This window comes from Sorex araneus, chromosome 2 (assembly GCF_027595985.1).
Source record: "Sorex araneus isolate mSorAra2 chromosome 2, mSorAra2.pri, whole genome shotgun sequence".
In the NCBI taxonomy this organism is placed as follows: domain Eukaryota; kingdom Metazoa; phylum Chordata; class Mammalia; order Eulipotyphla; family Soricidae; genus Sorex; species Sorex araneus.
Window position 1 is genome coordinate 206,749,666 of NC_073303.1, and position 27,168 is coordinate 206,776,833.

The 27,168-nt window shown below is 55.7% G+C and overlaps 1 protein-coding gene across 1 annotated transcript in view; it reads right to left on the bottom strand.

Annotated features, from left to right (window-relative positions):
* Positions 1-27,168, bottom strand: part of HERC1 (HECT and RLD domain containing E3 ubiquitin protein ligase family member 1) — a 161,138-nt gene that overhangs the window by 14,034 nt on the left and 119,936 nt on the right. Inside the window, exons 46-66 of the mRNA XM_055129139.1 lie at positions 26,918-26,970; positions 26,132-26,332; positions 24,191-24,365; positions 21,561-21,828; positions 21,252-21,465; positions 19,929-20,134; positions 18,128-18,255; positions 16,851-16,978; positions 14,892-15,092; positions 13,371-13,501; positions 11,884-12,083; positions 10,867-10,972; positions 8,112-8,258; positions 7,702-7,803; positions 6,037-6,210; positions 5,049-5,342; positions 4,233-4,298; positions 4,024-4,149; positions 2,625-2,763; positions 1,165-1,346; positions 102-257 (exon numbers count right to left, since the gene is read on the bottom strand). Coding sequence (XP_054985114.1) covers positions 102-257; positions 1,165-1,346; positions 2,625-2,763; positions 4,024-4,149; positions 4,233-4,298; positions 5,049-5,342; positions 6,037-6,210; positions 7,702-7,803; positions 8,112-8,258; positions 10,867-10,972; positions 11,884-12,083; positions 13,371-13,501; positions 14,892-15,092; positions 16,851-16,978; positions 18,128-18,255; positions 19,929-20,134; positions 21,252-21,465; positions 21,561-21,828; positions 24,191-24,365; positions 26,132-26,332; positions 26,918-26,970 — 3,397 coding nt within the window. The remainder of the gene's footprint in view (positions 1-101; positions 258-1,164; positions 1,347-2,624; positions 2,764-4,023; positions 4,150-4,232; positions 4,299-5,048; positions 5,343-6,036; positions 6,211-7,701; positions 7,804-8,111; positions 8,259-10,866; positions 10,973-11,883; positions 12,084-13,370; positions 13,502-14,891; positions 15,093-16,850; positions 16,979-18,127; positions 18,256-19,928; positions 20,135-21,251; positions 21,466-21,560; positions 21,829-24,190; positions 24,366-26,131; positions 26,333-26,917; positions 26,971-27,168) is intronic.

A 27,168-nucleotide genomic window follows, 5' to 3' on the forward strand; every position in this document is an offset into this window, starting at 1 on the left:
GAGAAATAAACAGAGTAACTGTGAGACTGGGGACTGTGTCCTGAAGGGACAGTGACACGGGGCGGGGGGACCTGAGCCGGGTGGGGCCGCAGCCTCCTTGCCTGTCCGATCTGGTGCCCCTCCAGCGCGGTCACTCTCTCCGGGAGCTTCTTGTTCGAGGTGTTCCCGAGGCCCAGGCGGCCGTAGTCCCCGTTCCCGAAGGTGAAGAGCTTGCCATCCGAGGTCACCACGGCCGAGTGCTTGAACCCGCACGACATCTAGGGGGGGCGGGGGGAGAGGCCTCAGGGCGGGGACGCTCGGGAGGTGCAGGAACAAACCTCGATGACTCGGGCACTGACTGGCGCCTCCCCTGCCCGCGGCCCTGACTGGCCCCCCCCTCACCCCAGGCGAGGAGGGGGAACAGAGCTCTGGAAGGACGCCTGGCGCCCAGGACAGCGCCCCCAGCCCTGTGGTCGCCCCCTGTGCCCCTCCCTGCCCAGGCCCTCGGTCGTCCAGGGGGTCAGATGGTGCCCGGCCTGGAGACGGAGGGTCTCGGCCGCAGGAAATCGGGGAGACACTCGGGAAACTAGGTGCTGTGACTGTGTTTCAGATCACTGAGAGTTTAGTAAATGTACGACCCGGGTTCGATTCCTCCATCCCTCTCGGAGAGCCGACAAGCTACCGAGAGTATCCCGCCCGCACAGCAGAGCCTGGCAAGCTCCCCGTGGCGTATTCGATATGCCAAAAACAGTCACAACGAGTCTCACAATGGAGACGTTACTGGTGCCCACTCGAGCAAACCGATGAGCAGCGGGAGGACAGTGCTACAGTGCTACTATATTTAGCCTAACTGACGAAAATGTGCTAGAAGCAAAGTTTCTTCTATGATCAGGGTACTGGAAGGCGGGGCCGGGGGGACACGATGGTTCTGGCTCCACCTTGAGCCCAGCCTTGAGCCCAGCCTTGAACCCAGCCGGCCCCGGGTCTGTCCCAGAGCCCCCAGGTGTGACCCCGGGCCCAGAGCACCGCCGGGGGAGGGGCGGAGCAGAACCACCAAGAATTCCACGGCAGGACGACAGGCCACGGTGTCCCCGCCAAGGGCCTCGGCCACCGCCCGCGGGGGCAGGGGAGTGCCCCCGGCCCCAGGCGAGCCCGACCCCGACCCCGACCCCGCGCGAGGCTGACCTGCACCACCTCCTCCCCCTGCAAGGCCTCGATCTGCCGTGGGCGCCGCTGCCGGTCGCTGTTGCCGTGGCCCAGCTTGCCGTAGTCGCCGTCGCCCCAGCTGAAGACCTCCCCGCTCTCGGTCAGGGCCATCGAGTGCCCGTCAGAGCCGCAGGACGTCACCAGCTGCGTCACCACGAACCCTGGGGCAGAGCAGGAGCCCGAGTCACCCACGAGTCACCCACGCTCTCCCGGGCGCGGAGACGCGGAGCACAGACACGCGGAGCACAGACGCGAGGGCCCCAGGCCAACGGCCAGGCCTGGACGCGGAGGGCGGGACAGTGGCTCGGGAGCACATCTGAGTGAGCCTGAGCACGGTGGGCACCTCGGTTCCACTCCCACACGCCTGGCAAGCAGGCTGCTAGGATCCAGGAAACTGAGTCACAGAAGGCCCGAGGGGCTGTGGCCAGGCCCCAGAGAAGGACCAAGGGGCTACGAAGCATCTTCCTGCCTCACTTACTCAGACCTGAGAGCTCAGAGCAGCCGCTGCTGAGCTGACTCTCGGTACTGGGGTCCTGGGCTCAGTGCTCCCCGTACCTGAGTCCCGGGCTCAGTGCTCCCCGTACCTGAGTCCCGGGCTCAGTGCTCCCTATACCGTGAGTCCCGGGCTCAGTGCTCCCCCGTACCGTGAGTTCCGGGCTCAGTGCTCTCCTGTACTGAGAATCGGGGCTCAATGCTCTCCTGTACTGTGAATCTCAGTGCTCCTCTGACCTGTGAATCCTGTGCTCAGTGCTCCCCTATACTGTGAGTCCCAGGCTCAGTGCTCCTTGTACTATGAATCCTGGGTTCAGTGCTCCCCGTACTGTGAATCTGGGTTCAGTGCTCCCTGTACTATGAATCCTCTCTGCGCTGGAGCGGTCAGGGCCAGCAAAGTTAACTTCAGGAGTGAGCCACTCGGCCCAGCAGGATGGAGTCAGACACAACACGCTTTAAAGAAGGTTTTGGCTGGCGTCACAGTGCCACAGAAATTGTTCTTTTTCTTTGGACTGTTTTGGCCCCCCGGAGCTCTCAGGAACTGCTCCCAACTGTGACCTCAGCCGCCCTCAGGCCTCTCTGGGGTGGGACCCTAGGGGCCCTCCTGCAGGCCCAGCCCACTGAGCTCTCTCCATCTCTGGTGGGATCCAGGGAAATATATATACGACGCCATTATTACCATTTACCATGGGCTAATTAATTACCATTTTGCAATTTCAAAGAATTTGTTAACATTCTTCTATGGCTTTTCAAAGTTGTTTATAGCACCTAGCACTGATATGGCAAATAAGCTGCAAAATAAAACATTGTTTTATAACAATGTTATTGCAATTATTTTGCTTAAAATATGGAAATGAAGACTGTAAGTGCCTATGCATCTAAATATAGGTGAAAAATATTTTTGCAACTATTTTTTTCTGATCACCTTTAACCGAGGATACTTTTACCTTGTAAGGCTGAGATAACTGTGAGCACATGAAGATCATCTGAGTTTCCTTGTCCTAATCTGCCGTAGCTCCCTTCCCCACAAGCCAACACTGTGCCATTGGCCTGGATGACGAAGGTGCAATTCTGGCCACAAATGACCTAATGCAAAACACACAAAGACAACCTCCTTTGTAACACAGGTTTAGCATGTAAAGGATTCAGAATTATTACGGATACCCACGATGAATTAATTCCTTTATTCTTTCACTAAAGGGGAAGGGCAGATGGAATGAAATGACTATAAACCCTTGATGTTTGTGAAACAACAGCCGAGAGAGCGAGGCTGCCTGAGGGCTTGATGTTCCGACCACAACAGCCCCAGAGACGCCATCAGCTCCCGGCATCTGACACCATCAGCACCAGAGGGACCGAACACAGGGCGGGTGCGGTGGGATGTCAGGGGCCAGAAGTCAGCGAGAAGCAGAACATCGGAGCCTCACAGCAGGGCGCGGGCAGGACGCAGGCAGCTACCTGCTACGGCAGGTGCCTTCATGTGTGGGGCTCTGGTTCTGATCCCCGAACTGCTACTGCCCCCCCGCACGCCCCCACACAACACACCCACACAACACACCCGCCAACACAATACGAAATAAAAGAGTAAGAGTGAGAAAGCACTAAGGCAGGCCAGGGAGACAGGACAGCGGGCGCCTGCCTTGCACACGGCCAACTGGGCGTGATTCCCGCATCCCCTGTGGTCCCCTGAGTCTTGCCAGGAACAGTTCCGGAGTGTAGAGCCAGGAGCAACCCCTGAGCATCGCTGGGTGTGACCCCCCTGCCACCACACGCACGCAAAGAATAATTTGGAGATACAGTGTCACAAGGGGGGGAGAAGCACCGATGAAATCAGGCTGATGAGACCTGGTCTGAGTCACCACCCGGCCTGGAACTCTGGACCAGGCAGAGCTGGGGACTGTAGCCAGCCAGGACTGGCTGGACAGAGCCTGCATCCAACCCTGGGAAAATAGTCTCACCGCATGGGGACAGGGAACCAGGCTGGTCCCCAGTTAGAAATGTCTTAACTTTTAAAAGCTGCATACTTTCATTTTTAATTACAAAACGAGCACTGATTAGACCTTTTAAATACAATGATGCTAAGGCCCTCAACTCTGACAGGAGTGACTCCTGAGCACAGAGCCAGGAGTGAGCCCTAAGCTCTGCCCCGTGTGGCCTCAAAGCCAAACCAAAGCAAAAAAGCAATAAAATATTTAGAAACATACTAACCAAACTTAAGTCTGATTTTACAATAAAGGGAAACCTTGTTTCGAAGTTTCGAAAGAGTATAAAGCGGAAAAAACGCCCCGTGTGAGTCGCGGAGAGCAGAGAGGAGAGTTGTCACCCCCCCGCCCCCCCCCCCCTTACCTGCTGGGCCTGGGAGAAGGACGGGGCCGCCGAGGGCACCATGACGTTCCTCCCCGCCTCTGCCAGCTGTCCGTGCCTGCCGGCGCCCCACAGGAACACGTCACACTTCCCTCCCAGGTGCCAGTCCTGGGAAAGCAGAGTCCTCTCACACCCGGGCCCGGCGTGAGCCCAGGGCCCCGCAGGCGGCCTGGAGAGGCACCCCTACTGACCTCAGGCCTGGAAGTCGCCCAGGACATGATCTGCTCGTCCATGCCATTGATCCATTTGCTGTTATCCTGCAAGACAGGGCAGCCATCGGGGGCCTGGACTCTCCGACCCCGAGTCCTTCCAACGCCTGAGTCTTCCCGGGCCCAAACGAAGCCCAGAGCAGCTACGGGCTTCCACGCCGGGTCCCTGCACGCTGGCCTCTCCCTTGGCGCTAAGCACCACAGGCAGAGGGTCGCCTGGGGCAGCCCGCCCCGCCCTCTCCCCCCGAGCCCCTGCAGCTCTGGGCAGGTCACTGTGTCCTGTTGAGCTCCACTGTCCTCACCGACACAAGGGCAGACTTTGGGCAAACGGGCCCATAATGATACTTCCTGAGCAAAACAGTCTACGTTTAGAACAATTTCCTGGATTCACTTTTTATACTGATCCACACTGACACCCAGCAAGAGCCTGAAATACTCTTACTCTGGATATTCTCCTCGTGCTATTCCCATTTTATGCCCATCAAAATATGATCCAAGTGCAAATCCCTGAGAGTCTACGTATGGGACAAATGTCCCAAGTCTGCGCTAACATACGTATGTGCAATCAGGGTGCGCAGGGGCCCCAAAACAGGGTTGAACGGAGCCGTGCGTCTCAGGGACCGCCAGCAAGGGGACCAGAGCGCCACAATCGCACAGAGCTGCCACCGCACCGCGAGTGGCGGACTGGAAGGAAAATAGTTCCGACTTCCGTGACACGCGTTCCCACTCGCTCCAGCTGGCAAATCCTCCCCGAGGGTCTCCGCCCTGAGCCCGCCCTGGGGCGAGCGTCATACTGACCATCAGGAAGGCCAGTTCCTCCTCCGGGATGGGCTCCAGGTCGGGGACGGTGAAGGACTCGGGGAACTGGGCGCCGTTGGTCAGCGCCTCGGCGGCCTTGATGGTGGTGGAGAAACACTCCAGCCAGGCCCACTCGCTGGGGTTCCAGGCGGCGGGGTCTGGGAGGCAGTGCCGGTGGTGGGGCGGCACGGGGGGGCTGCACAGCAGCTGGTCCAGGTGGAGGCCCACGGCCAGCGAGGCCAGGCACTGCATGTAGGGGCTGTGCACGAGCTGGTCACCACAGACCACGTGGGGCTGAGAGACGGGAGAGCAGAGGGTCAGCAGACGGGAGGGCGTCTGCCCGGCACACGGCTGGCCAGGCCTTGATCCCCGGCACCCCAATTGGCCCCGAGCACCACCAGGTGTGATTCCTGAGTGCAGAGCCAGGAGTATCCCCTGAGCAGCTCTGGGTGTGACTCAAAAACCAAGCACTGTAGCACTGTCGTCCCGCTGCTCATCCATTTGCTCAAGCGGGCACCAGTAACGTCTCCATGGTGAGACTTGCTGTTACTGCTTTTGGTATATCGAATACGCCATGGGGAGCTTGCCAGGCTCTGCCATGCCGGCGGGATACTCTTGGTAGCTTGCCAGGCTTTCCAAGAGGGGTGGAGGAATCGAACCCGGGTAGGCTGCATGCAAGGCAAACTACCCACTGTGCTATCGCTCCAGTCCCCAAAAACCAAGAAAAAATAAGAAATGCATTATGTTCAAGATACAAACAAATGCTACAGGTATTTTAAGATGTTTAAGAGAGAATGATCTGGAAAAGAACGATACCAACACTCTGCAAATCTGCAGGGTTTAGCTACTTCACTCTCCTACATAAAATGAAGAGGTTTACACGAGTAACTGCTGCAGGCCCGCCCGCCTGTCCTCTGGGTCTGCCCAGGTAACCCCTGCATCCCGCACCCGGCCCTTCCAACACACCCAGGCCCCCGCTCGCGCGTACCTTCTCGTAGGCGTACTGGCCCTGCAGCATGACGGGCAGCCGCTCCAGGAAGGCCCTCATGCAGGGCGCCGTGCTCAGCCCCTGCACGCCCTGATGCTTCAGGGCGGTCCTGCAGGTGGCCAGCACGTGGTTGGCCGCCACCCACTCCGCCGTGCAGTTCACGACCAAGACATCCTGGTGGGAGACAGAGCAGGCCACGTGTCAGGCGTGTGCAGACACGAAGGCAGCGCCTCACGTGTCGTTCCTGCCAAGTCCCCCTCAGGAACTGCGTGGGCCTCTCGGACCTCCTGGGCGCTGGGCGCTACACACTCAGTGTGTGAACTTCCAACATCCTGGATTTCATCTGAGCAGAACCAGTAAATGAAGACCAGCCGTAAAATGTGCCAAGTACCGTCATCAGCTTCTTTTTCTCCCTTTTAGTTTAGGGACCGTGATTCAAGGCACCGACGACGGGAGGGTTCGTGGAAGCAGCATCCCGACACCCGCCCTGCCAGGGCCGGCACCCCCCACGTCACTGTCGGCGAGCTGGTGTGGCGGAGACTAGAGTATAAACCATCCACAGGGAAGAAAGTCCGGCAGGCGGCCAGGGTTGGGCGGTCTCACTCTCCGCAGGGCTCTGCGCCTGGGCTGGGCCCATGTTCTATGTTGAGGAAGACGAATCATGCGGGTTTGTCGACTCTACGCTAACACTTTTCTGGGTTCCTTTTGTTGTGCTGTGTTAGCACGCCCAGTGGTGCTCAGGACTCTGCACTCGGGCTCACTCCGGGTGGCTCAGGGAACTGCACTGTGCCGCAGGGGCATTGGAACCTAGCCAACAGGATGCAGGGTGAGCGCCCCCCCGCCCTCCCCCGTCCCTGCGGCCCTCTCTCTCCAGTCTTGATTTTTCAGAGCTTCACTCGCATCTACCCAGGCCTCCCTCCCCTCTGCCGCTGTGTCTGTCTTCAGGACCTCGCCCAGCTGCCCGTCGTGGGCCGGGGCCAGCCAGGGGCTGCTGGGCTCCGTACCCTGCGGTGTGGCTGAAACCAGGGATGGACGCCTGGCCCAACACAAGCCCGCCAGCCTCCTTCCTACGCCACATGCCCAGGACCCCAACTGTAATGTTTCAATCACAATGCAGGGCCGGGGTGAAGCACTCTGGGAGGGGACGTGCCCTGCTCAGCTGGCCCAGGCTGGAGCCCTGGTACCCGATATGGGTCTCCAAGCACCCCCAGGAGGGATCACTGAGCACAGAGCCAGAGCCCTGAGCATCATGGATGTGGCCCAAAACAACAAAACCAACGAAAACCCAGAGCAGCACTAAAGCGAAACACGACAGGGGCAAGGGGCGCCCCCGGAGCAGCACTTCCTACTGAGAAGCCGAACACAGATGTTGAGTTAAACGTCTTGAATGGTCCCTAACTTCAGGCAAATTCCTTTGAGAGACCGGAGAAGGCTGTTTCAAAACTTATGGCGAGGTAAAAGACCGGTTTATAACTTCGAGTGGAAATTTTGGTTGCCAAAACCAACATTTCCACCGAAAGTTACGGAACAGTGGAGAGTTAGATCCTACACCAGAAGCCTGGGTCCTGGCAGGGCGGCTGCACACTACGGGGTAGCCAGCTGCAGGGTCTGGCCCTGGACGCATCGGAGGGCTCCCACCCTCTGACTTGATGAAACTGCCGTTACCTTCGATCTATTGGAGCAGGCCGCAACGCCGACGTCTGGGATCCACACTGTGGTCTGGATGGCGCCCGAGCCGATCACGACGGTCTGCAGCACGGAACCGTCCTGGAGGAGAGGCGGCGCTGAGACACACGGGGCCACAGCAATCACGCAAAAACCCGGCCTCTGCGCTCACGGGAACACATGCCAAACTCACACTTGAGCCAAACCCAGACTTCTACCCAAGTTTACGCAGTTCACTCATTGCCGTTAAAGAAAAGCTAAAGGGCAGAAGATTCCAGAAGGCTCCTTCAGTGTCAAAGGTAGCCCGCGGACTAGTTGCTGCATCATCTTCCTAGGCTGGTCACACTGATGTTATCGTCTGTATTTGAATAAGTGCATTTCCCGGGACAGAGGCAACGTGGAAGCCTTACCCTCAGGGACCAGATGTTCATGAGCCCGCCCAGGCCCCCGGACACCAGGGCCAGCCCGTCGGAACTGAAGGCGACGGTCCGCACGGGCGTGATGTGCCCGCGGAGCTGGTACACGCACTTGGCTCCCGCCGGCTTCCGGTACCCGTCCTGCAATTCATTCACATCGTCAGCACGGACTGAACCTGCACAGCACGTGGGCTCAGGATTTACAATTCACTCTTGGGAGCCTGACACTTTGGGGAGGGGGGAAGGGAAAATAGCTCGTAAGGGTTAACCTGAGTTAGAGACTAATAAGATACTTATCAGGCTCACCTTTGTGGGGGGAGAGTCTCATTTCCCCCCGGAAATGTCTATTGAGTCACCTGATTCAGTGGCTGTTCATGATCAGAGCTGCCTCAGGCAGGCAGACCACACTCCGACACCAACCCAGTGTCCCGTCCCTCTGCCAGTGTCCTGTCCCTCTGCCAGTGTCCCACTCCCCCCCACCTTACGGCCTGTCATATCCACTGGCAGGCATATAACACACTTATTTCATAATACTTGGTCCAGTAAAACTTAAATGAATGGCGAACAGAATGATCAGAAAATAACTCGTGAGTTTGCGACGATGAATTGCAATTCTTTTACATCTTCTTAATCTAGCAGAGGACAACCGTTTGCACCATTCGTGAGCGCCATACTCGGTGCCTTTAAAGGAGCTTTTTAAACACTTCTTGCAAAACTGGTTTCAAGGCTATGAGATTTCCTGAGCTGTTGCCTGCCCATGTAGGTCTGTGTCGTTTCTTCAAATCTGAGCGAATCTCCCTGAGCAGAGTGCTCTTGCTGAGGTGTTCCTTCCTTTTACTGAGTTTTCGTTCTATATCCTTCCACTCCTCTGGCCTTCGGAGTCTCACTTGACACATCTACTCTCATCTACTGGGCTTCCCTCTGTATGGAATTCCTTTTTTTTTCTTTTTTACATCATCTCACAGCTTTCAATATTCCGTCTCTATCTTTCCATTTCATCACCTGGAGTATAATGTGTCTTGGAATTTTCCTAGTTGGGTCCATTTTCACGGGGACCCTTCAGGTTTCTTGGACCTGTAATCCTCAACTCTGAGAAGTTCATGTCGATGATTTCCAGAGTGTTTCTTTATCACATTAAGTCTCATATTGTTTGAGATACCAACAAGGTATTTTCCTACTCTTCAAGCGGGCAGAAACAACTACAGTTCTAAATTTCTTTTTTTGCGTTTCTAAATTCCCACCTCAGAAGTCAGGCATTAATCCTAAACTTGTATTTTTCTTTTCGTGCACATCAATTTTAACAGCTTACGTTTTCAGTGTAAGTCCTCTGACATTCTGAATTGCACATGCTAAGGATGTTTTTCCGAGCCGACGATCGTATAACGCAGTGTCTAACTCATATCTCTGCTGGGTATGTTTCATTTTTCTTCTCTATCATTACTTGTCTGTTGTGGTGGTGCTCAGGGCTACTCCTGGCGGTTGTCAGGGAGCCATGTGGATGGCGGGGATGAACCCGTGGGACGCCTGCATGGCAAATACCCCCCCACATACCCTCGCTCCAGTCTTCTTCGATTTTTAAGAAAATACCTTGGGGCCTCCAGCTGTGCTCAGGAGGGCTGGGGGTCGTCCCTGAGACCGTGACTGGTGGGGCAGCAGCTCGACACCAGGCAGAGGAGGTGGGGGCCTGTGGGCACTGCAGGTGCTGGCTCAGCCCTGACAGTGCTCCAGGCCCTCCAGGGATGAACCCCATGACGCCCCGAGGAACTTGGGGCCCGGGGTCGAACTGGGGCCGGCTGCGGGCTAGGCCTGAGCCTGAAGCCCAGTCTCCTCTCTCTGACCCCGGTTCTGCAGGCTGCAGGAGTGAGAATGCTTTGGAGATACACCAGGAGACGTGTACAAAGCGCCAGGCCCGCGGACGCCCACGCTCCAACTCCGCTGCAGGGACCGCCTTCGCCATGGGGAGCCTCCCCCTCTTCCTTCCACCGCACAGTCCACGGCGCTGGGCACACTCGCTTCCCGGAGAGGAGTGACCCCTCTGTCCTGTGCCCGGGAGTCTCGCTGCAGTGTTTGCTCCTGATCCCGTGCACGTGCAGGGGCCGCGCTGGTCTCTGCACCACTCCAGCGCCGCTCTGTGCCGAGGGAGTAAGTGTCCAGGGAATTCTCATCAGGGAGGAAGGCTGCGAGCTCGGGAGAACGGTCTCCTCCAGCGATGGGAGACCGAGTCAGGTGCCAGTCTCACCCAAATCTGGCAATCCAGGTGACTGAAGTGACGATCAGCTCTGTGGCAACGGACCCTTCTTACAGAGGCCCCCAGATGGCCCTTTAAATAATGGGGGTGAGTGTGTGTGTGTGCGCGCGCGTGCGTGCAGCACACAGCTACCTGCATCTGTCACTCTGTTTATGAGACAGACTCCGGAAAGGTGGGCTTTGGGATCAGCAGGAGGCGACTCTGCACAGGGTGCTCTCTGGGTGTTCCTCATCACTTTGGACAGACCTGACTCAGGACGTGTTCTCTGTGGTGTTACACTCATCACCACAGACAGTCACCACCTCCGACCTCTGGAGCGTCTCATCGTGAGCATGACGGCAGCTCTGACTCCGGCTCCCGTGTCAGAGCCCGTGTAAAGTACGGTGGTCACCCACACTTCCCAACTCATCTTGACATTTGAGATAAAGTCACTGAGGGGGAATCACCTTGAGAACTTCCATCGCCCGTGCCTCCAGCGCTCTCCCAGACCCAGACACGTACCTGCCCGTCTGACTCTGGCTTCCACCACCCTTCGGAGCCGGCCACGCTGCCCTGCGTGGGATCTTGTGGGATCCGCCAGACACAAACCAAACCGCTCTGACAGCCGCTGGGGGGAAAGGCCGATCGCAGAAACCAAAATGTCAGTATGTGGAAGTAAAAATATTTAAAAATATTTACTAAGAACAGTGACTCACCAGGCTCAACCATGACCGACATGCTAGTGGTCTCTTACAGAAGGGCTCAGCGGCCCTGGTGGAATGCAACAACCCTCACACTCTTTCCTCTAAGGAAACTTTTTTTGCAGTGTTTTCAGCAGTTTTTCATAACAAACAATACAAAATATATCATTTCGGTTCTGCTTTGGGGCAGGGGTTAGGGTTAGGGATGGAAACATCCAAATTTTGGTGGTGGGAAGGTGTAATGGTGGTGGGATTGGTGTTTGAATATTAAATGTAACCAAATATTGTGAACTACTTTATAAAGTAAAAAAAATTTTTTTAAAAAAGAACAGAGTGACTAATATTATTAAAAAATTCATCTGTATAATCTTTTCACTCAAGGAGAAGGTCGGGCCTCTCACCATGTGGTGTTTGGGTGTCTCTCCCAGTTCTGTGGGGTGGGTCAGGCACGAACCCCCCCGCCCCCACCTGCAAAGCCTGCACAGCCCTCTGAGCTGTGTCTGACTCTTCCAGAACCTTTCAGAATAAATATAACTAGAAGGGATATGCTAAAACCACACCTAGACAAGGAGATTACACGCCAGGTTTCATACCTGAAAATTACTCATTTCTCTTAGGTGATCTTGGGTGGGGGCTGGGGAGGGATTTAAGTCACTGCACTCAGGAATCACCCTGGGGTGCTGAGGACCAGCCCGAGTCAGCTGGGTGCAAGGCAAGCGCCTCTGCACCCCCCCAAGGCACCCTGAAAGCGGGAACCGACACAGTTCAGGACTAGCGAGATGCCGCACTGAGGCCGAGAACAGCTGCCTGGACAGAGCCTACGCCAGACCCAACGTACGTCGCCATGAGCAGGTGGAGCTCGGCTCCTCTCCCCGGCAGGCTGCACCACGCGATGCCGTTCACGACGGAGAGGTGGCAGAGGGAATGGAGGCAGCACCAGCACCCCGACACCGCGCCCCAGATCTTCACGTTCTCTTCTTTGGCACAGGTCAGTAGGAGACGGCCCAGCGGGTCCCACTTCATGCTGACGAGAGTGTCCTTGGAACAGCGGAGAGGAAGACGTGGTGACCTTCCCGTCACCGGCAATTCAGACCCAAGAACTCGGGAGCCAGATTCCTCTTAATCATGTGGAAATCAACTTGCCGTGGAAATCCGAGACACTGTCATTACACTCCCGACCATTCTACTCCCCCAAAGAGCAGCTTGCCCCCTACTACGGTCTGCACTGGATACTGAGGCACCCATCTGCTTCGGGCAAGTCCAAGATACATGAACTATGAAGTCCTGACTCAGAGGGACAAATGCTCTTCCACCTTTCTTTTGGATTCACTCTGGGGGTGGGCAGGGCATTTTCCCACAGGGCCCGGCGATGCTCTGGAGCCCGGCTGGGCCGGCCAGTGCACGGGCTGGAAGCACGAGGGACACCAGCCCACCGCGGTTGTCTCGGTGACCTCCATTGCCACTGGGCAGCTGTGGGGGCGGGACCAGTCACCCCACGCCACTTCCTGACTCCCTGTCTCGGTATTCTTATTTAGATTTTACGCAGGGCGAGACCCAGTGGTGCTCAGGGCTAACTCCTGGCTCTGTGCTCAGGGATCATTCCCGGTGGGCTCGGGGGATTACCTGGGGCGCCGAGGCTCTAAGCCTGTCGGGCCGTGTGCAAAACAAACCTCCAATCTGCTGTACTATGGCCCCACCCCCCCCTTCTAAGTATTTTTAAAGTTATTTTCAACGAATGGCAATGGTTAAACAGGAAAAAGCAGAAACTTCTCTAACGTTCGCCTCCGACCAAGAAAGAGTTCACAGGAACCTGGCGCAGGCTTTGAGTTTCTAGGCTGGCGTGATTCTGCTTCTTGTCTTTTTAACTTTCCTTCACACCCTCCGGGCCCTGGACCAACGTGTTTGTTCCACTCGCGCCAACCGCCCCGCAAGATCCAGCCTGTCGCCCCTGCTGAGAGCACAGCAAGATTCCCGACACTCGGGGACACTCCTCGACGGGCCTTCCCAGGAATGCTCCTACCCCACCCCTCTGGGTCCACTTCCTTCTCGGTGCGACGGCTCTCTTCTCCCCTTCTCGTCACTCACCTCTTAAACAGTGACGCCCGAGGGGCCGTCAGGGCTACCCAAGGCCGAGCATCTGCTCAATCATTTGGGCCCTGGGCAGTGGCCCTGGGGGCTCTATCTCAGACTTGCTCAAGGCCAAAGACGGTATAGCAACAGAGTAACAACAGAGTATCACATCTTAAGTGGCTGTTGTGAGAAACGCTCCAGGGCCCACTGACGCGTGACGCCGGGGCGAGAGCAGGGGGGGGGGGGCGAGGGTACCTTGTGAGCGTCGATGAGGGTGATGCCGCCTTTCTCCAGCGGCTCCCTGGATCCCAGCAGCAGTTTTCCATCAAAATACCCCACCGCAAACGGTTTGTCTTCACTGAACCACGCAATGCAGGTTACAGACACTATTGTGGGGAAAAAAAAAAAACTTTAATTTTAGAAAAACATGAAATACTCATTTGTAATGTTAGAACTGGCCGCAAAGGCAGGCTACGGGCAATGCTGGCGGTGAGTTTCCAAACATCCCATTAGCGTACTTAGTCAAAATGTAGCCTGGATACACGGAGGCCATGACCTCTGCTGAGAGACTTTTTTGTTGTTGCAAAACACCCCCAAGGCATACCCAAAAATTAAAGGTCCTTTCCTGTAATATTCCTTAGTGTATTATAACATTAATAATATTATAAATTAAATATTAATTTACAATTATTTATAAATTATAATCAATTAAATATTAATTAATTTAAAATAAATATAAATTATAAATTAAATATTATAGATATACAATATTTATAATATTATAAACTTAGAATATTATAATATTCCTGTAATATTCCATAGTCTACCAAAAATGTTACAATTCTCACAGTCCCCAATCATGCTTGCGTCTTTAAAAATATGCAACCCTGGAAGGCTACAAGAGGAGGAGAAACCAATGCACTCATGTGTGGCGGCAAGTTTACAGTGATCCGGGAACTGGGCAGACTGTCACCACAACACACGTGCACCTGCACACATGTGTACTCTGAGCCATGCCTGCTGGCTGGCTGGGGTCAGCACCACAAGCACAGCTCCCCTCCGGGGCACCCCCAGCCACGTGACCGTCAGCACCATCGTTAGATGATTCCCGTCAGCTTCAAAAGTGCGTGGGCTTGTGGAACCAGAGCACTCGGGGCCAGGAACCACCCCCCGAGTCCGCCCACAGCACGGAGATCCACCTCTCCCCTGGCAGCACGAAGATTCCCCTCCCTGCCCCCTCCCACTGTGAGCCCATTAAAAAGTATCACTAAGAAGCCTGTTTAGTCTGTTAACAAAGTGTGAAGGAGGCTGAGACTGTGACTCTGAGATGTCCAACTCCTAACAACAAAACAACCAGTGAAATACCGCACAACCACAGGAAGTGAAAACAACATAGGAAAATTTTCACAATCTCCTGTCAGATAGGCGCTTTCTCCTCCCACCTTCTCTCATCTCCTCTATCCTGTGCATGTAACCGTTTCATCTCTGGCAGAGCAATCTCTGTCCTTCTAACACTCCTGAGACACAGACTCTGCTATCAGTGCTCAGCCACTCCAAAAAACAAACCCCAATGCACCACGGTCACAGACCAGAGATGTGCAACGGGGATTAGGAGAAAAGTCAAAGATCCAACGTGGCTACTGGTTAGGACGAAATACCAAATGGAGAACTGGGAAAAACAAAGGCAACATCCACATTCTCTCGGGGTTTAAAAGCAAGCACCCCGACCCCTAATCACACCCGAGGGGAAGAGAGACCCTTGTGACACCCACGTACCGTCCTTCCGGTAGCAGTGCTCCAGTTCCCGGCGGTGCATGGTGGACACGTCGACCACCTCGATCAGCCCCAGGGACCCGTCCATCCGTCCCACCAGCAGTAACTCTGGGGACTCTCCCGACCACTGCAGGGCAGGCCCCTCCTCCGGCCAGGCCAGGGCCGACACCCAGTGAGGCTGGACATCCACGAGCCCTTTTCCTCCTGAAGGGAGAACGTGTTACCTGGTTGTTAATCATTCTCAGAAACAGTAAGAATAAAGTAAGTCAAGCTAAGTTTCCAAGTGTACTCAAGGCAGTTCCTCATTTCCTAACGGCCTGCTCGAGAGTGAGGCCGCAGGACCGTACCCTTTACTCTTAAACTATATGAGGATCAAAAAGAGGGTTTCCAAACTGATGGGACAAGAATGGCAACCTTACAGGAGAGTCAAGAATACTCCATGGGGCTGGAGAGATAGCACAGCGGGTAGGGCGTTTGCCTTGCACGCGGCCGACCCGGGTTCAAATCCCAGCATCCCATATGGTCCCCTGAGCACGGCCAGGAGTAATTCCTGAGTGCAGGGCCAGGAGTAATTCCTGAGTGCAGAGCCAGGAGTAACCCCTGTGCATCGCCAGGTGTGACCCAAAAAGCAAAAAAAAAAAAAAAAAAAAAAAAGAATACTCCATGCACAGAAGGCGGACACACTTGCTCGTCCAAATCACTGGAAACCAAATGGCATTTACAAAGCCCGTGGGCTGAAGAAAGGGTGGGGGGGCAGGAGGGAGCTTGCTGGCATGCTCAGAAACGCCTGTCTCAAGGCTCTGGGACCGCCTCCGGCCCCTGAGGACAGCGAGGCCCGCCCTGAGCACGGAGCCGCCCTTCAGCGCCACTGGGTGTGATCCAAACCCAAAGCAAAGCACCGAAATCTTACAGCTGAGGCTAGAAATTCCTCCAGGTATATGGAATACAACAGTTATTTCTATTATGCGATATGCAAAAAAAAAATGAAAAAAATTACAAATTTTCTCGACCTGTAAAATAGACAAAGGGAACGGAACTATTTCAAGTGATTCCCAAGAATACGTTCACTGAAAATTCCGGACCCATAACCGCTACCTCTCCCCCCGCTCACAGCCTCCCAAGACACGGGCAGGTCTCGGGCCAGGCACAGGAGCTGAACTCGGAGCCTACAACGCCCATGTCAGCGGAAACTTCTAGCGAGAAAAGTTTAAAATTAAGCAGTTTGTTTTCTTTTTCTTTTCTCTTCTTGGGTCACATCCCGACGATACACAGGGGTTCCTCCTGGCTCTGCACTCAGGAATCACTCCTGGTGGTGCTGGGGAGACCATGTGGGATGCTGGAATCGAACCCGGGTCAACCGCATGCATGGCAAATGCCTACCCAGTGTTACCACTCCAGTCTGAGCACTTCTTAAATAGCTTAGTGAACCCCCAGATAAGGACTTATAACCCATGGTGAGATATGACAATTTTCGCAAATTTTCCTTAGCTGTAGTTCTTGTTTTCTGCTAATCCCATTTGTGATTCGGCTGCAACAGGCAATATGGAATAAATTCCTTTGTGTCTACACAGGGGCAGGCACAGGGTGGTCAGGAGAATGGGACACTGCTGGCAGGACCGGTGCTGGAACACTGAGCGCCCGTAACAATGGGATTACGAACGACTCTGATGTTCAAAGAGTTCACTATGTCCATTATAGTTGATGAAAAAGTTTGAAAAAATGGCTCTTTAATTTAAAACACAGGCCAGAGTGCAGAGAGCCCCGTGGGCTACGCACCCGCTGGCTGCCAGGTTCGTGCGCGGGGCAGGCACCCAAACTACCGCAGAGTAATAACACAACGACAACACTCCGTGCACATTTCACCCTGGTCAGCGGACGGGAGCCTCAGGAGGCTGAGGAGAAGGCTCGGGGAGTGGCTTCAACACGACTTCAAGGGCCCCGGGGTGCTCACGTAGCTCTTACCATTCACTTGCCAGATATTCACCGTCTTTTCCAAAGCGCCAGCCAAGTATTTGCCACTGATACTCCAGGACACGGGGGAGAAGCTGGGGTCGCTGGGTGAGCCCAGGCTCTCTTCAATGTCCCCCTCCCTGGAACGGGAAAGTACTGTCTGAATCCTATGCCCAAGCATAGATTAAATATATACATATATTTAGTATAAATACATATATAAATATATGTCCAAGCATATATTAAATAGAGTCTCAAATGAGGGACTCATACTAGGATACGTAACAACAAACTCTTACATTACAAAAGCTGAGCCAGCAGTATTTGTCAAATGTACACACACACACACACACACACACACACACACATATACACACGTACACACATGCTGGTTGCTCTATCACTGTATCACTGTCATCCCGCTGCTCATCGATTTGCTTGAGCAGGCACCAGTAACGTCTCCATGGTGAGACTTGTTGTTACTGTTTTTGGCATATCAAATACGCCACGGGGACCTTGCCAGGCGGGTTACTCTCGGTAGCTTGCTGGGCTCTCCGAGAAGGATGGAGGAACCAAACCTGGATCAGCTGTGTGCAAGGCAAATGCCCTACCCGCTGTGCTATCGGTCCAGCCCTACGCTGGTTGCTACTGTATGAAAAATATAGAATTGAAAAAGAGGGATACTTAGAATATTCATTATTTAAATGTGCACAATGATCTGTACTCAGAACAGTGATTCCTATTTGCAACATCTTGAGAAATTATCAGAAAACAAGTATCTACAACCAGAAATGTAGCTCAGAAGCAAAGTACTTGTCTTATATGTATGGTTCAATTCCTGGCACCAAGAAAGAGAAAGAGAGAAAGGGAAAGGGAGAGAGATAAAGAAAGTTAAAGAGAAAGAAAAGAGAGAAAGAGAAAGAAGGAAAGAGAGAAAGAGAGAGAAAAAGGAGAGAAAGAGAAAGAAAGAAAAAGAAAGAAAGAAAGAAAGAAAGAAAGAAAGAAAGAAAGAAAGAAAGAAAGAAAGAAAGAAAGAAAGAAAGAAGGAAAGAAAGAAGAAGGAAGGACGGAGGGAGGGAGGGAGGAAGGAAGAGGAGGCAAGCTATATAAGCTATGTAAAAACAGTATCACCAAGGATATTTTAACTTCACAAGAATCCTTGAAAAATGAGGGGAAATCAGTCTGCTCTTTCCCAGAACGGAGCTTCCTGTTGACTGAGCCCCACAGCGGCACCGAGAGTTAGAGCCTGCAGCCCCGGGTCTCCCACTCGGAGCCAAGTCAGCACTCACAGTCGGCTGAACACGCAGGTCTGCTGCAGGGAGTACTGCTTCTTGGTGACACTCCACACTCGGATGGTCCCGTCGTTGCCACTCGTAGCCAAGAGGCCCTTCTTATTACACCACACGCAGGTCATGACCTGGGAGGGGAAAGCCCAGGGTGTGAGCAGGGGGTGACTGTGCCTGAAGCAACGCTGTCGGCTCCTAAGGCTCTGACCGTGCGGCCGTCCGAGACCGGGGTGGGCGCTGCCCGTGCCTACCGGCTCGCTCCCCTTGGCTGGCTGCCAGTGTCAGGCCCGGGTGGCTGAGGAGGGGCCAGGGGGCGCTAGTGGTGCGGCTGGAGAGCGGCGGGGTGCCCCCAGGGTCGGGTGCACCAGGACCCCGCGTGCTGAGCCTCTCTCCAGCCCCCGAGCCACGGTCGTGCCCAGGAAACTCCGGCGAGGGGGGCTCCCACAGCCAGTGCCGCTGCCCCGGCAAACAGGACGACGGCAGGACCCGTCCGGGCTCAGACGTGTGGACGCCTCGTTCTCCAGACGGCCGCACACAGGGGCTACTCGCAGGACAGCTCTGCCTCACTTCACCTTACTTTTGATTCTTGGCGCTGCTCAGAGGCCACACCTGGCACCCCGGGGCACCAAATGCATTCCTGGGAGTTGAACCGGGTCACGGCCACGGCTGCAGGAAAGGCCTTAGCTATCTCCCTAGCCCTGAAATATAGCTTTAACATACACTGACTTGGAACCTAACTCCTTTATTTGAGATCTGTTAGAATCTTTTTTTTTTCCTCTTTTTGGGTCACACCCGGCGATGCACAGGGGTTACTCCTGGCTCTGCACTCAGGAATTTCTCCTGGTGGTGCTGGGGAGACCATATGGGATGGTGGGAATCAAACCTGGGTCAGCCGCGTGCAAGGCAAACACCCTACCTGCTGTGCTATTACTCCAGCCCCAAGAGATGTTAGAATCTTTGCTAAACATACTAAATTATGTTTGTTCAATGAAGGTTGTGCATGCCAATATTTAAACGTTTTCTAATAGAAATAACGGACTGAGAAGTTATTTGACAATTAAATAATTAAAGTCTGCCTTATTCCCTGATCTGCCTCTGCTCGGAGTGAGGTGAAAATAATGGCTCCTATTCTTTTGCATACAGATGCCGTCTTTGAGAGGTTACTTATTTCCTTGTTTTTCTCGGACTGCGAGAGAAAGTCTATTTCCTCCTGCCAGCTGAGAGTGGCCCCTTTCAGCTGCGCCCACCCTACAGCTGGCCTGTGACAGGGGCGTCTGCAGTCCCGAGGCCAGCCCTGGGGGTGGGTGGGAGCAGTCAGGCCCAGGTCAGTCTGCGGGTGGGTGGGCTCAACCATGGCCTCAGAGGCCTGGTGGGATGCTGGACCCATCTTCAGAGAAAGGGCCCCAGAGACAGAGCGTCAGCGGGGGCACACGGGCACCCCCTGTCCTCTGGAAGAACTCGAGCCCTTGGCGAGGAACACGGGTGTCCCCACATCAAAGCCCGCCTGGCTGGGCCCCTCCCCAGTGGGGTTCCTTCCTGACCGCCCCACAGACTTCTCCATCTTTCTGGGTCTGAGCATCTTTGCGCTCGTGAAAGTACCAAAGAACCGGGGGCTTGGGGCCAGCCCAGAGCCCTGGGCCCCGCTCCGGCCTCGGCTCGGGGCTGCTCTGCCTGGCTCCCGGCCCAGCGCCCGGCGCAGACAGCGAGGGTCTGTGGGCGCGTCTGCGTCCGAGCGGGGAGGCAATGGGCTGGCGTCACCCCCTTCCCCCAGGGCGGGGGAGCTGGCGCGAGGCCCGGCACGTACCCGGTTCTGGTGCGCCTCCAGCTTGATGAAGGCGCACTTCCGGAGGTCCCCGCCCATGTCCGCCAGCGTCTGGGGCGCGGCCTGGTTGTCGCGGTCGTGCGCGGCCAAGGTGCGCACGAGCTGCTGGGCGGCCCACTGCCGGTGCTGTGAGGACAGCCTGGACGACAGGCAGCAAGCCGCCAGGGCGTTGGCCAGCTCCAGGGGGCCTACAGCGGAAGGGTCATGGGGAGGATGGGCATACAAGTGGGCAATTAGACCTGCTTAGACAAAACAGCGAGATGACGCCCGTGAGAATCGATGGTGATGAACAGACAAATGGGTCCCCCCACACTCCCGCTCCCCCCACACTCACGCACGCAGACACACAGCACTTGGCGCACACCAGACTCAGACCCCAGGCAACACAGAAGCACACTCAGAGCCGTGTCCCAGCCGCCCCTGCTCTCAAGTCCTCGCTTCGTAAGCGGTGGCTCACAACTCCACCTTGGTCTGCAAAGTCACGGAACTAAATGTGGGGCTGGGAAGTATCTGGCAACAGTAGCAGGATCTCTAATGAGCAGTGACCAAAATGCACTCAGACTCAATCACTGTGTGTGTCTGCGGTGTTTCTGGCTGCACTCACCGATGCTGAAGCTCCAGCCCTCCTCTGAATGACACACAGACCACACGTGTGCAGAGACCACTAGGCCGGGCAGAGGCATCGCAGGCCCTAGAGGCATGGGGCACTTCTGGCCAGGAGCTCCGAGAATCATACCGTGTGGTCTGGCGGGGCACCCGGGGCATGTACACATGTGCTCCTTACAGCCCCTCTGCCTACACTGAAGGGCCAGCAGACGGTGCTGTGAATATCCATAAGCCCCTGGCGGAAGGAGGACCCCCTCTTCCTCCCCTGGAGAGTAGGAGCTGTGGCCTCTGCTGCTCCAAAGTGCTCTCCATAGCCAACGGAAAGAAGGGGCCACTGAGTCTAAAAGCAGGGGCTTAGGGGTCTTGAGGGTGCGGCCACCTTAAGCAGAGGGGGATCCAGCACTGTGAAGCCGATCAAGGGCATGACCATGCGGTAACCTGGGATGGCTCAACTCCAGTAAAACGGCCAGACCAGTACCTGGCTGTTTCCATGCAAATACCAGAATCCCTGCCCTTCTCTCACGATGGAGTCTAGGAGTGTTCATGCAGTTCCTCCTTCTCTCATGACGGAGCCTACGAGTGTTCATGCAGTTCCTCTAACTTGTAACGGGCAGGCCTGTCACACACAGCAACGCAAACACACACCTCCGAAGCCTGAATCTGTCTGCCCAGACCATGCCCCAGCGCGAGGAGACTCACCTTTCTTCTCTACTTCCGACTTGTCGTAGTTGGGCCTCAGCTTGGCCCCCTTGTCCGCCAGCAACGCGACCAGGGCCTGGGTCACCACGAAGTTGGGCGAGGTCACGAGCTTGTTCTCCTCGGCGATCCCCCGCAGGAAGCTGGGGAGGAACTTGCGCTGAATGGGGTCATCCACCGTCGTCAGGTTCACGCCCGTGGCCGCCGAGATCAGGTTCTAGGGAGGCAACGCGCAGGCCCTGAGCCCCCGCGGGCCCAGGGCAGAGAGACCCCCCACCCCGGCCAGCCCCGCGCGGGTGGGCGGGCGCTCACCTGCGTGCACAGCTGCACCAGCAGCTTGGCGGCGCTGGGGCTGTTGGAGGCCAGGCAGCCCACAGCCGTGCTCAGGTAGGCCAGGCAGGGGATGGGCTTGCTGGCCTTGCCATGGCCGCCGCGGGAGCGCTCGGCGGCGGCCGGGGCGGAGGGGCTGGTGGAGAGGCCGGCGCGGCCCGCGGCAGCCAGGCACATCAGCCGCACCAGCGTCCGGATGTCCGTGAGGCCCAGGGACTCAAGGCCGGCCGCCAGGCTGCAGCTGGAGCCGCTGTGGGGAGGGAGGACAGCTCAGCGCCCCGCGAGGAGGCGTCTCCCACCCAGCCCCGGCCCGACCAGGGCCGTCACCGGCCACGCGGCCAGAGACCCCCCAGACTACGGCAATCACTACTGCTGGCCGCTGCAACGCAACTGGAACACGACGTGTAACACAGGAAGGCCGAGAAATCGTGGTGTCCCGCCCTCAGAGGGCACGAGGCCCACAAGCCGCCCACCCCCCGCCGAGCTCTCCACGGCCACTCCCCGGCTCCTGGGAACAGAGACTCGCTCTGCTGCCTCGGACCCTGAGTGTGGCGAAGCGAGTCTGCGTGCCCTTCTCTGGGCCTCCCCGGCATCGCGCCTGGATGCCAGCGCTCAGCCAGGGCTTCAGGGACTGCCCGGCTCACGGCCCCTGAGAGGACGGTCCGGTGGGACCCTGCGGGGCTCTGGTGAGCCGAGCCACGGGGGACCCGCTCACGTCCCTGCACGCCCCGCGGCAGCGTCTCTGTCCCACACACTAGGGGGCAGGTTTCTGCTCAGACTCTGCCCTCCTCCCCGAGGGTCAGCTGCGACTCTGCCTTCCCGGCAGGAATCAACACTTCCCGGCAGCAAAGCAGCGGTGTTGGGGTCCTCCCCGCCCGCAAGCTGTCTCCCCTCCCTGCGCGGGCGGCAGGTGGGCAGCAGGCCCTCAGCTGGTTTTCACCGCCACCCCCGGAGAGCGGACGGTCGGACGCCTGCCTTCCCTGCTCACTGACCACCTCTGTGGGGATACTATTTTGTGTTTTGTTCGGTGTGGACAGGTCAGCTGTGTTTCTTTTTTTAAATAAATTTACAAAAGTTCTTTACGTATTCTGTTGATTAAATGTTATTATTTTCTCCCATTTACTTCGATATTTAAGTTTTTTTTTAATGACACACTGAAAATAAGTTTACAAAATGTATCCAAGTTGTCAATCTTTTTTCATAATAAGCTACCGAGAGTATCCCACCCGCACGGCAGAGCCTGGCCAGCTCCCCGTGGCATATTCGATATGCCCAAAACAGTCACAAGTCTCTTGATGGAAACGTTACTGGTGCCAGTTCGAGCAAATCAATGAGCAACGGGATGACAGTGATACAGTGATGCAGAACTGTCTTTTGTTATTTTCTTATTTCTTGGTTGTTGTCGCTTTTGGGGCCACACCCAGGGTGGTGCTCAGGGATCACCCTGCCGGGTCTCGAGGGTCATAGGGGGCGCTGCAGATGGAACCTGGGCTGGCTGGGTGCCAGGTACATGCGTCACCCACTGCACTGTCACTCTAGGTCCCTAGATCCCTTTTGTTCTTTTGTTCTTTTTATTATTTCTGTGGGGCGGCACCGCCAGCAATGCTCAGAATTTACTCCTGGCCCTGCACTTAGGAGTCACTCCTGGCCGGCCCAGGGGGCCGTAAGGGAAGCCAGGACTGGACACTGCAAGGCAAAGGCCCCACCTGCTGTTCCACCACCTGGCCCCGCCTCCTGTTACTTTCTTAAGAAATTTCTACCAAAAAGGGAAGAGAAATGGAAAGAGAAAACACATACCCAAGTAACAAGCACAAAAAACAATTTTTTTTCAATGAAATTTGCACATGTCCCAGACTCAGTACATTCCTGCGCCTGGGAGGTGATACGAGGGGGAAGGCTCCTGTCCGGGCAGAGAGAGGGACTGTCCCTCCGCTGCGCTTTCGGACAAGCGACTCTCTTAATTCAAAGCATAAAGCAGGGCTTCTCTGTGTATTCTGGTCAATTTCTGGGCCAAACACTCCTCCTACATTAATTCTGGTTAAAATAAACCTGATTTATTTATCAAATAAATGAAAGCTTTTCTTCCAGGTTTCTCTGCCTTTACAAAATAACCATTAACCCGGTACCGTTATTTCTTAAGTGAACTGCCTTTTACGCATTCTCGGCTCATTCCCTTCTCTAATTCTCATTTCTTTCTAGTGACATGTGCCATCCCAAGGCGCGGTGGCAGCCCCTCCTCCCCAGCAGGAAGGCGGTGAGGCCGCGTCGGTGGGGAATTCTGGACAACTCTGCAGAAACACACACTTGACTTTTTTTTTTTTTTTGGGTCACCCCCGGCGATGCACAGGGGTCACTCCTGGCTCTGCACTCAGGAATTACTCCTGGCAGTGCTCAGGGGACCATATGGGATGCTGGGAATCGAACCCGGGTTGGCCTCGAGCAAGGCGGATGCCCTCCCCGCTGTGCTATGGCCCCAGCCCCACACACTTGGCCTTTGACCCCCACACTCCCGGCTGTCTCCCCCCACGTCAGGGCGGCTTCCCGGGCTGTGGGCAGTGATGAGATGCTCAAACCCCGCGCACGACGCCCTGGGCCGCGCCCGAGCCACTCACCTGACGGACAGCAGCGACAGCGCCCTCATGACCATGGTCCTGGCCAGGAGCACCTGGGCCGCGGCCGTCAGCCTCCTCAGAGCCACCACGCGGTCGTGCGGGTTGGTCAGGGCGGCCGCCTGCTCGCCGAGCGTGACCCTGCCCGAGGAGCTCCTCTCCACAGAGCCGTGGCACCCTGCAAGGCACGGGGGCGGCACCGGTCACGGCAGCGAGCAAGGGAAGGAACATGCAGAGTTCAAAATCTCGACCCCTGGCCTCTCATCCGGGGTCACACCGTCGGAAACAGGCAAAACTGGGGCGGTGTCCCGGGGCCTCCCTGGAGATGCTCGGCGTGTGGGGGGGCTGCGGGGCAAGGCTCCGCCCGGCAGGGAAAGGCCCCACGCTGCCGGGGCTGGGGGTGGGCGGTCGTGGATGCCCTTCGCGGAGCTGCGGAAACTCCTTCGCGCGTGGGGATGACGCACGCAGGGAGGGTCTCAGGCTCCAGGGCGGCCCCATCGCCGCCCGCCTTCAGGGATCTCCAGCCGCTGCCTTGGGCGGCTGGAGGAAGAGCGAGGGCCAAGCTGGTCGCTGATTAGTTGCCCTTTATTCAATCTCTCGTCTCTCCCAGCTCTCTCCAACCCTCCCTCCCTCTCCCTCTCTCTCCCTCCCTCTCTTCCGCCTCTCCCTCCCTCTCTTCCCCCTCTCCCTCTCTCTCCCTCTCTCTCTAACCACGCAATTCTTTCTTCCCACTGTATCCGTCTCCTCTCCCTCTCCCTCTTTCCCTCCCTCTCTCTCCTTCTCTCCCTCCCTCCCCTTCTCTCCCTCCCTCCCTCTCCCTCTCTCTCTCCCTCTCTCTCTCTAACCACGCAATTCTTTCTTCCCACTGTATCCATCTCCTCTCTCTCTCCCTCTCTCTCTCCCTCTCCCTCTCTCCCCCTCTCTCTCTGTGCTGTCTCTTCTTCTTCTCTCCTTCTCCTCCAATCCCTCTTTCTCCCCGCAGCTGCTCCTTTTATCCCCTCCCCACACCTCCTCACGGAAGCATGATCAACAATGTTTTCCCAGATTTCCCGACCACCTGCAGCCCACAGGGGCAAAACAGCCCTTAAGGTGTGTTTCTCCTCTCCTTAGACCTGCAACTTAATTAGCATCTTTAATTCTAATTCCTAATAATTACCATTCTGTATGGACACAGCAATAGACACTTTTAGGCTTGTAGGGTGACTCTCCTGGGGACATCTCATCACAGACTCAGACTACAGTGCTCAGGCCGGATCAATCATTCCTATCCCCAGCAGGGTCCGAATCTAGTTATTACTTTTGGATTATGACAGCATTTCTCCATGACCAAGCTCTTAACTTATGGTTAAGCATTAGGGCACTTTGGCCAGGCCCATTTTGATGCCAGAGTAGCTCATAGCTCGCTGCTTGCCCTGGGTCCATCCAGTCCCTCGTTGGGTCCCTGCTTTAGGGGATCTAGGAAGTAAGGGCAACTGAGGCTGAAGTCGAGAGAGCAGATGTCCCGGAGGTAATATCATCTGGAGTCCATCAACACCCAAGCCACAGGCTTTTTAACTGTCTTCCTGTCTCCGTACAGAAGGCAACTGCTCTGAGGTAACTACCATGCAGAGGGCAGGAAGGAGAAGAGAAGGACAGTACTGGCGAGTCAGACTCTGTCAGGAGACAAAGGCAACTGGCAGGTTGGGGGGCGATCAACAAACACAAGCTCCCAGCGGCCAGGGGGGGAAGGCAAACCAACGTGACCCTGGTGGGGGGGGCTGGCGGGGCTGGGGAGGCCATCTGGTCAGGCTTCCTCTTAGTCCCCAAAGTCACTCTATTACACAAGAGCAAGGACACGCTGCGACAGTGCTGCAGACACGGGTGGGGACGGAGGAGGCGGGTCAGCCCCGGCGCCTGCCCGAGAAGCGTCAGACGGGCCAATCTGAGCCGAGCGCGAGGGCTTACCGATCTGCATCAGGGTCTCCTCCATGCTGTTGGTGGCCGTCACCATGGCCACGGAGGCCCCCAGCGGGTCGCTGTCGGGGAACTGCACGGGCTCAGGCACAATGCGGCGGTCGTTGAGGCCAAGCGGGCCAGCCAGCAACTCAAACTCTTCCTCGCCCGTGAGCTTCTCGTCCTCGTCCACATCCAGCATGTCCCAGTCTTCTGGAACGGGACAGACATGAGGGTCGCAACGGTCAACGGGTGGGCCGGACACGGCTGGGGAGAAGCTGCGGCTGGGGAAGAGGAGCTCGGGCCCGACCCCTGGCGACCCGGGCACGGTGTCCTCAGCGACACCGGACAGGGCAGGGAGGTGAGCCAGGCGCTCGGAAGAGACATGGCTAAGAGACCGAGGCCAGCCGGGAGCTGTCCCCACGGGCCCAGTCACCCGACACTCACTTCAAGATATTAAATGCTCCAGCTAGAATGAGTCTCAATTCGGTTTTTTTTTTTTTTACTTCACCCAGTTAAGATATAAACTTTAATGTAATATATTCTTCCCCTTCTCACACCAATGTATATGCCACATAGAAATTAACGTCACGTGGTAAACCTCGCGCTTACGCCCAGGCCCTTGCCATTGCTTTTGAAAACAAACACCGTGACGATTCAACTACCTTAATCTTTTAGTGGAAAGTTTAATATATACACAAACGCAGACACACATGAAGGCCAATTTTAGTAAGAGATGTTAAGCAAACAACATATGCAAAACAACAGGTAAAATAAAGGAGCTCAGGAAACATCTACCTTCATATACACTGTCCTGCTTGCCAATTAGATCTGGAGCTTGTCCCTTGTACCTGCACCAAACACGAAGAATAGTGTGTCTTTATACGAAACAGTTAGTACCCAAAATGCAAATTAAGTCATTAATAAAGGTCATTAATAAAGCAACACAAAATTAAAAAGTGTTTCATTACAGACTCATGTAATAAAGATAACAGGTACGTAGGATATACACATGTGGAACAAAACCAAAGGCTGCCTAACTACTGGGC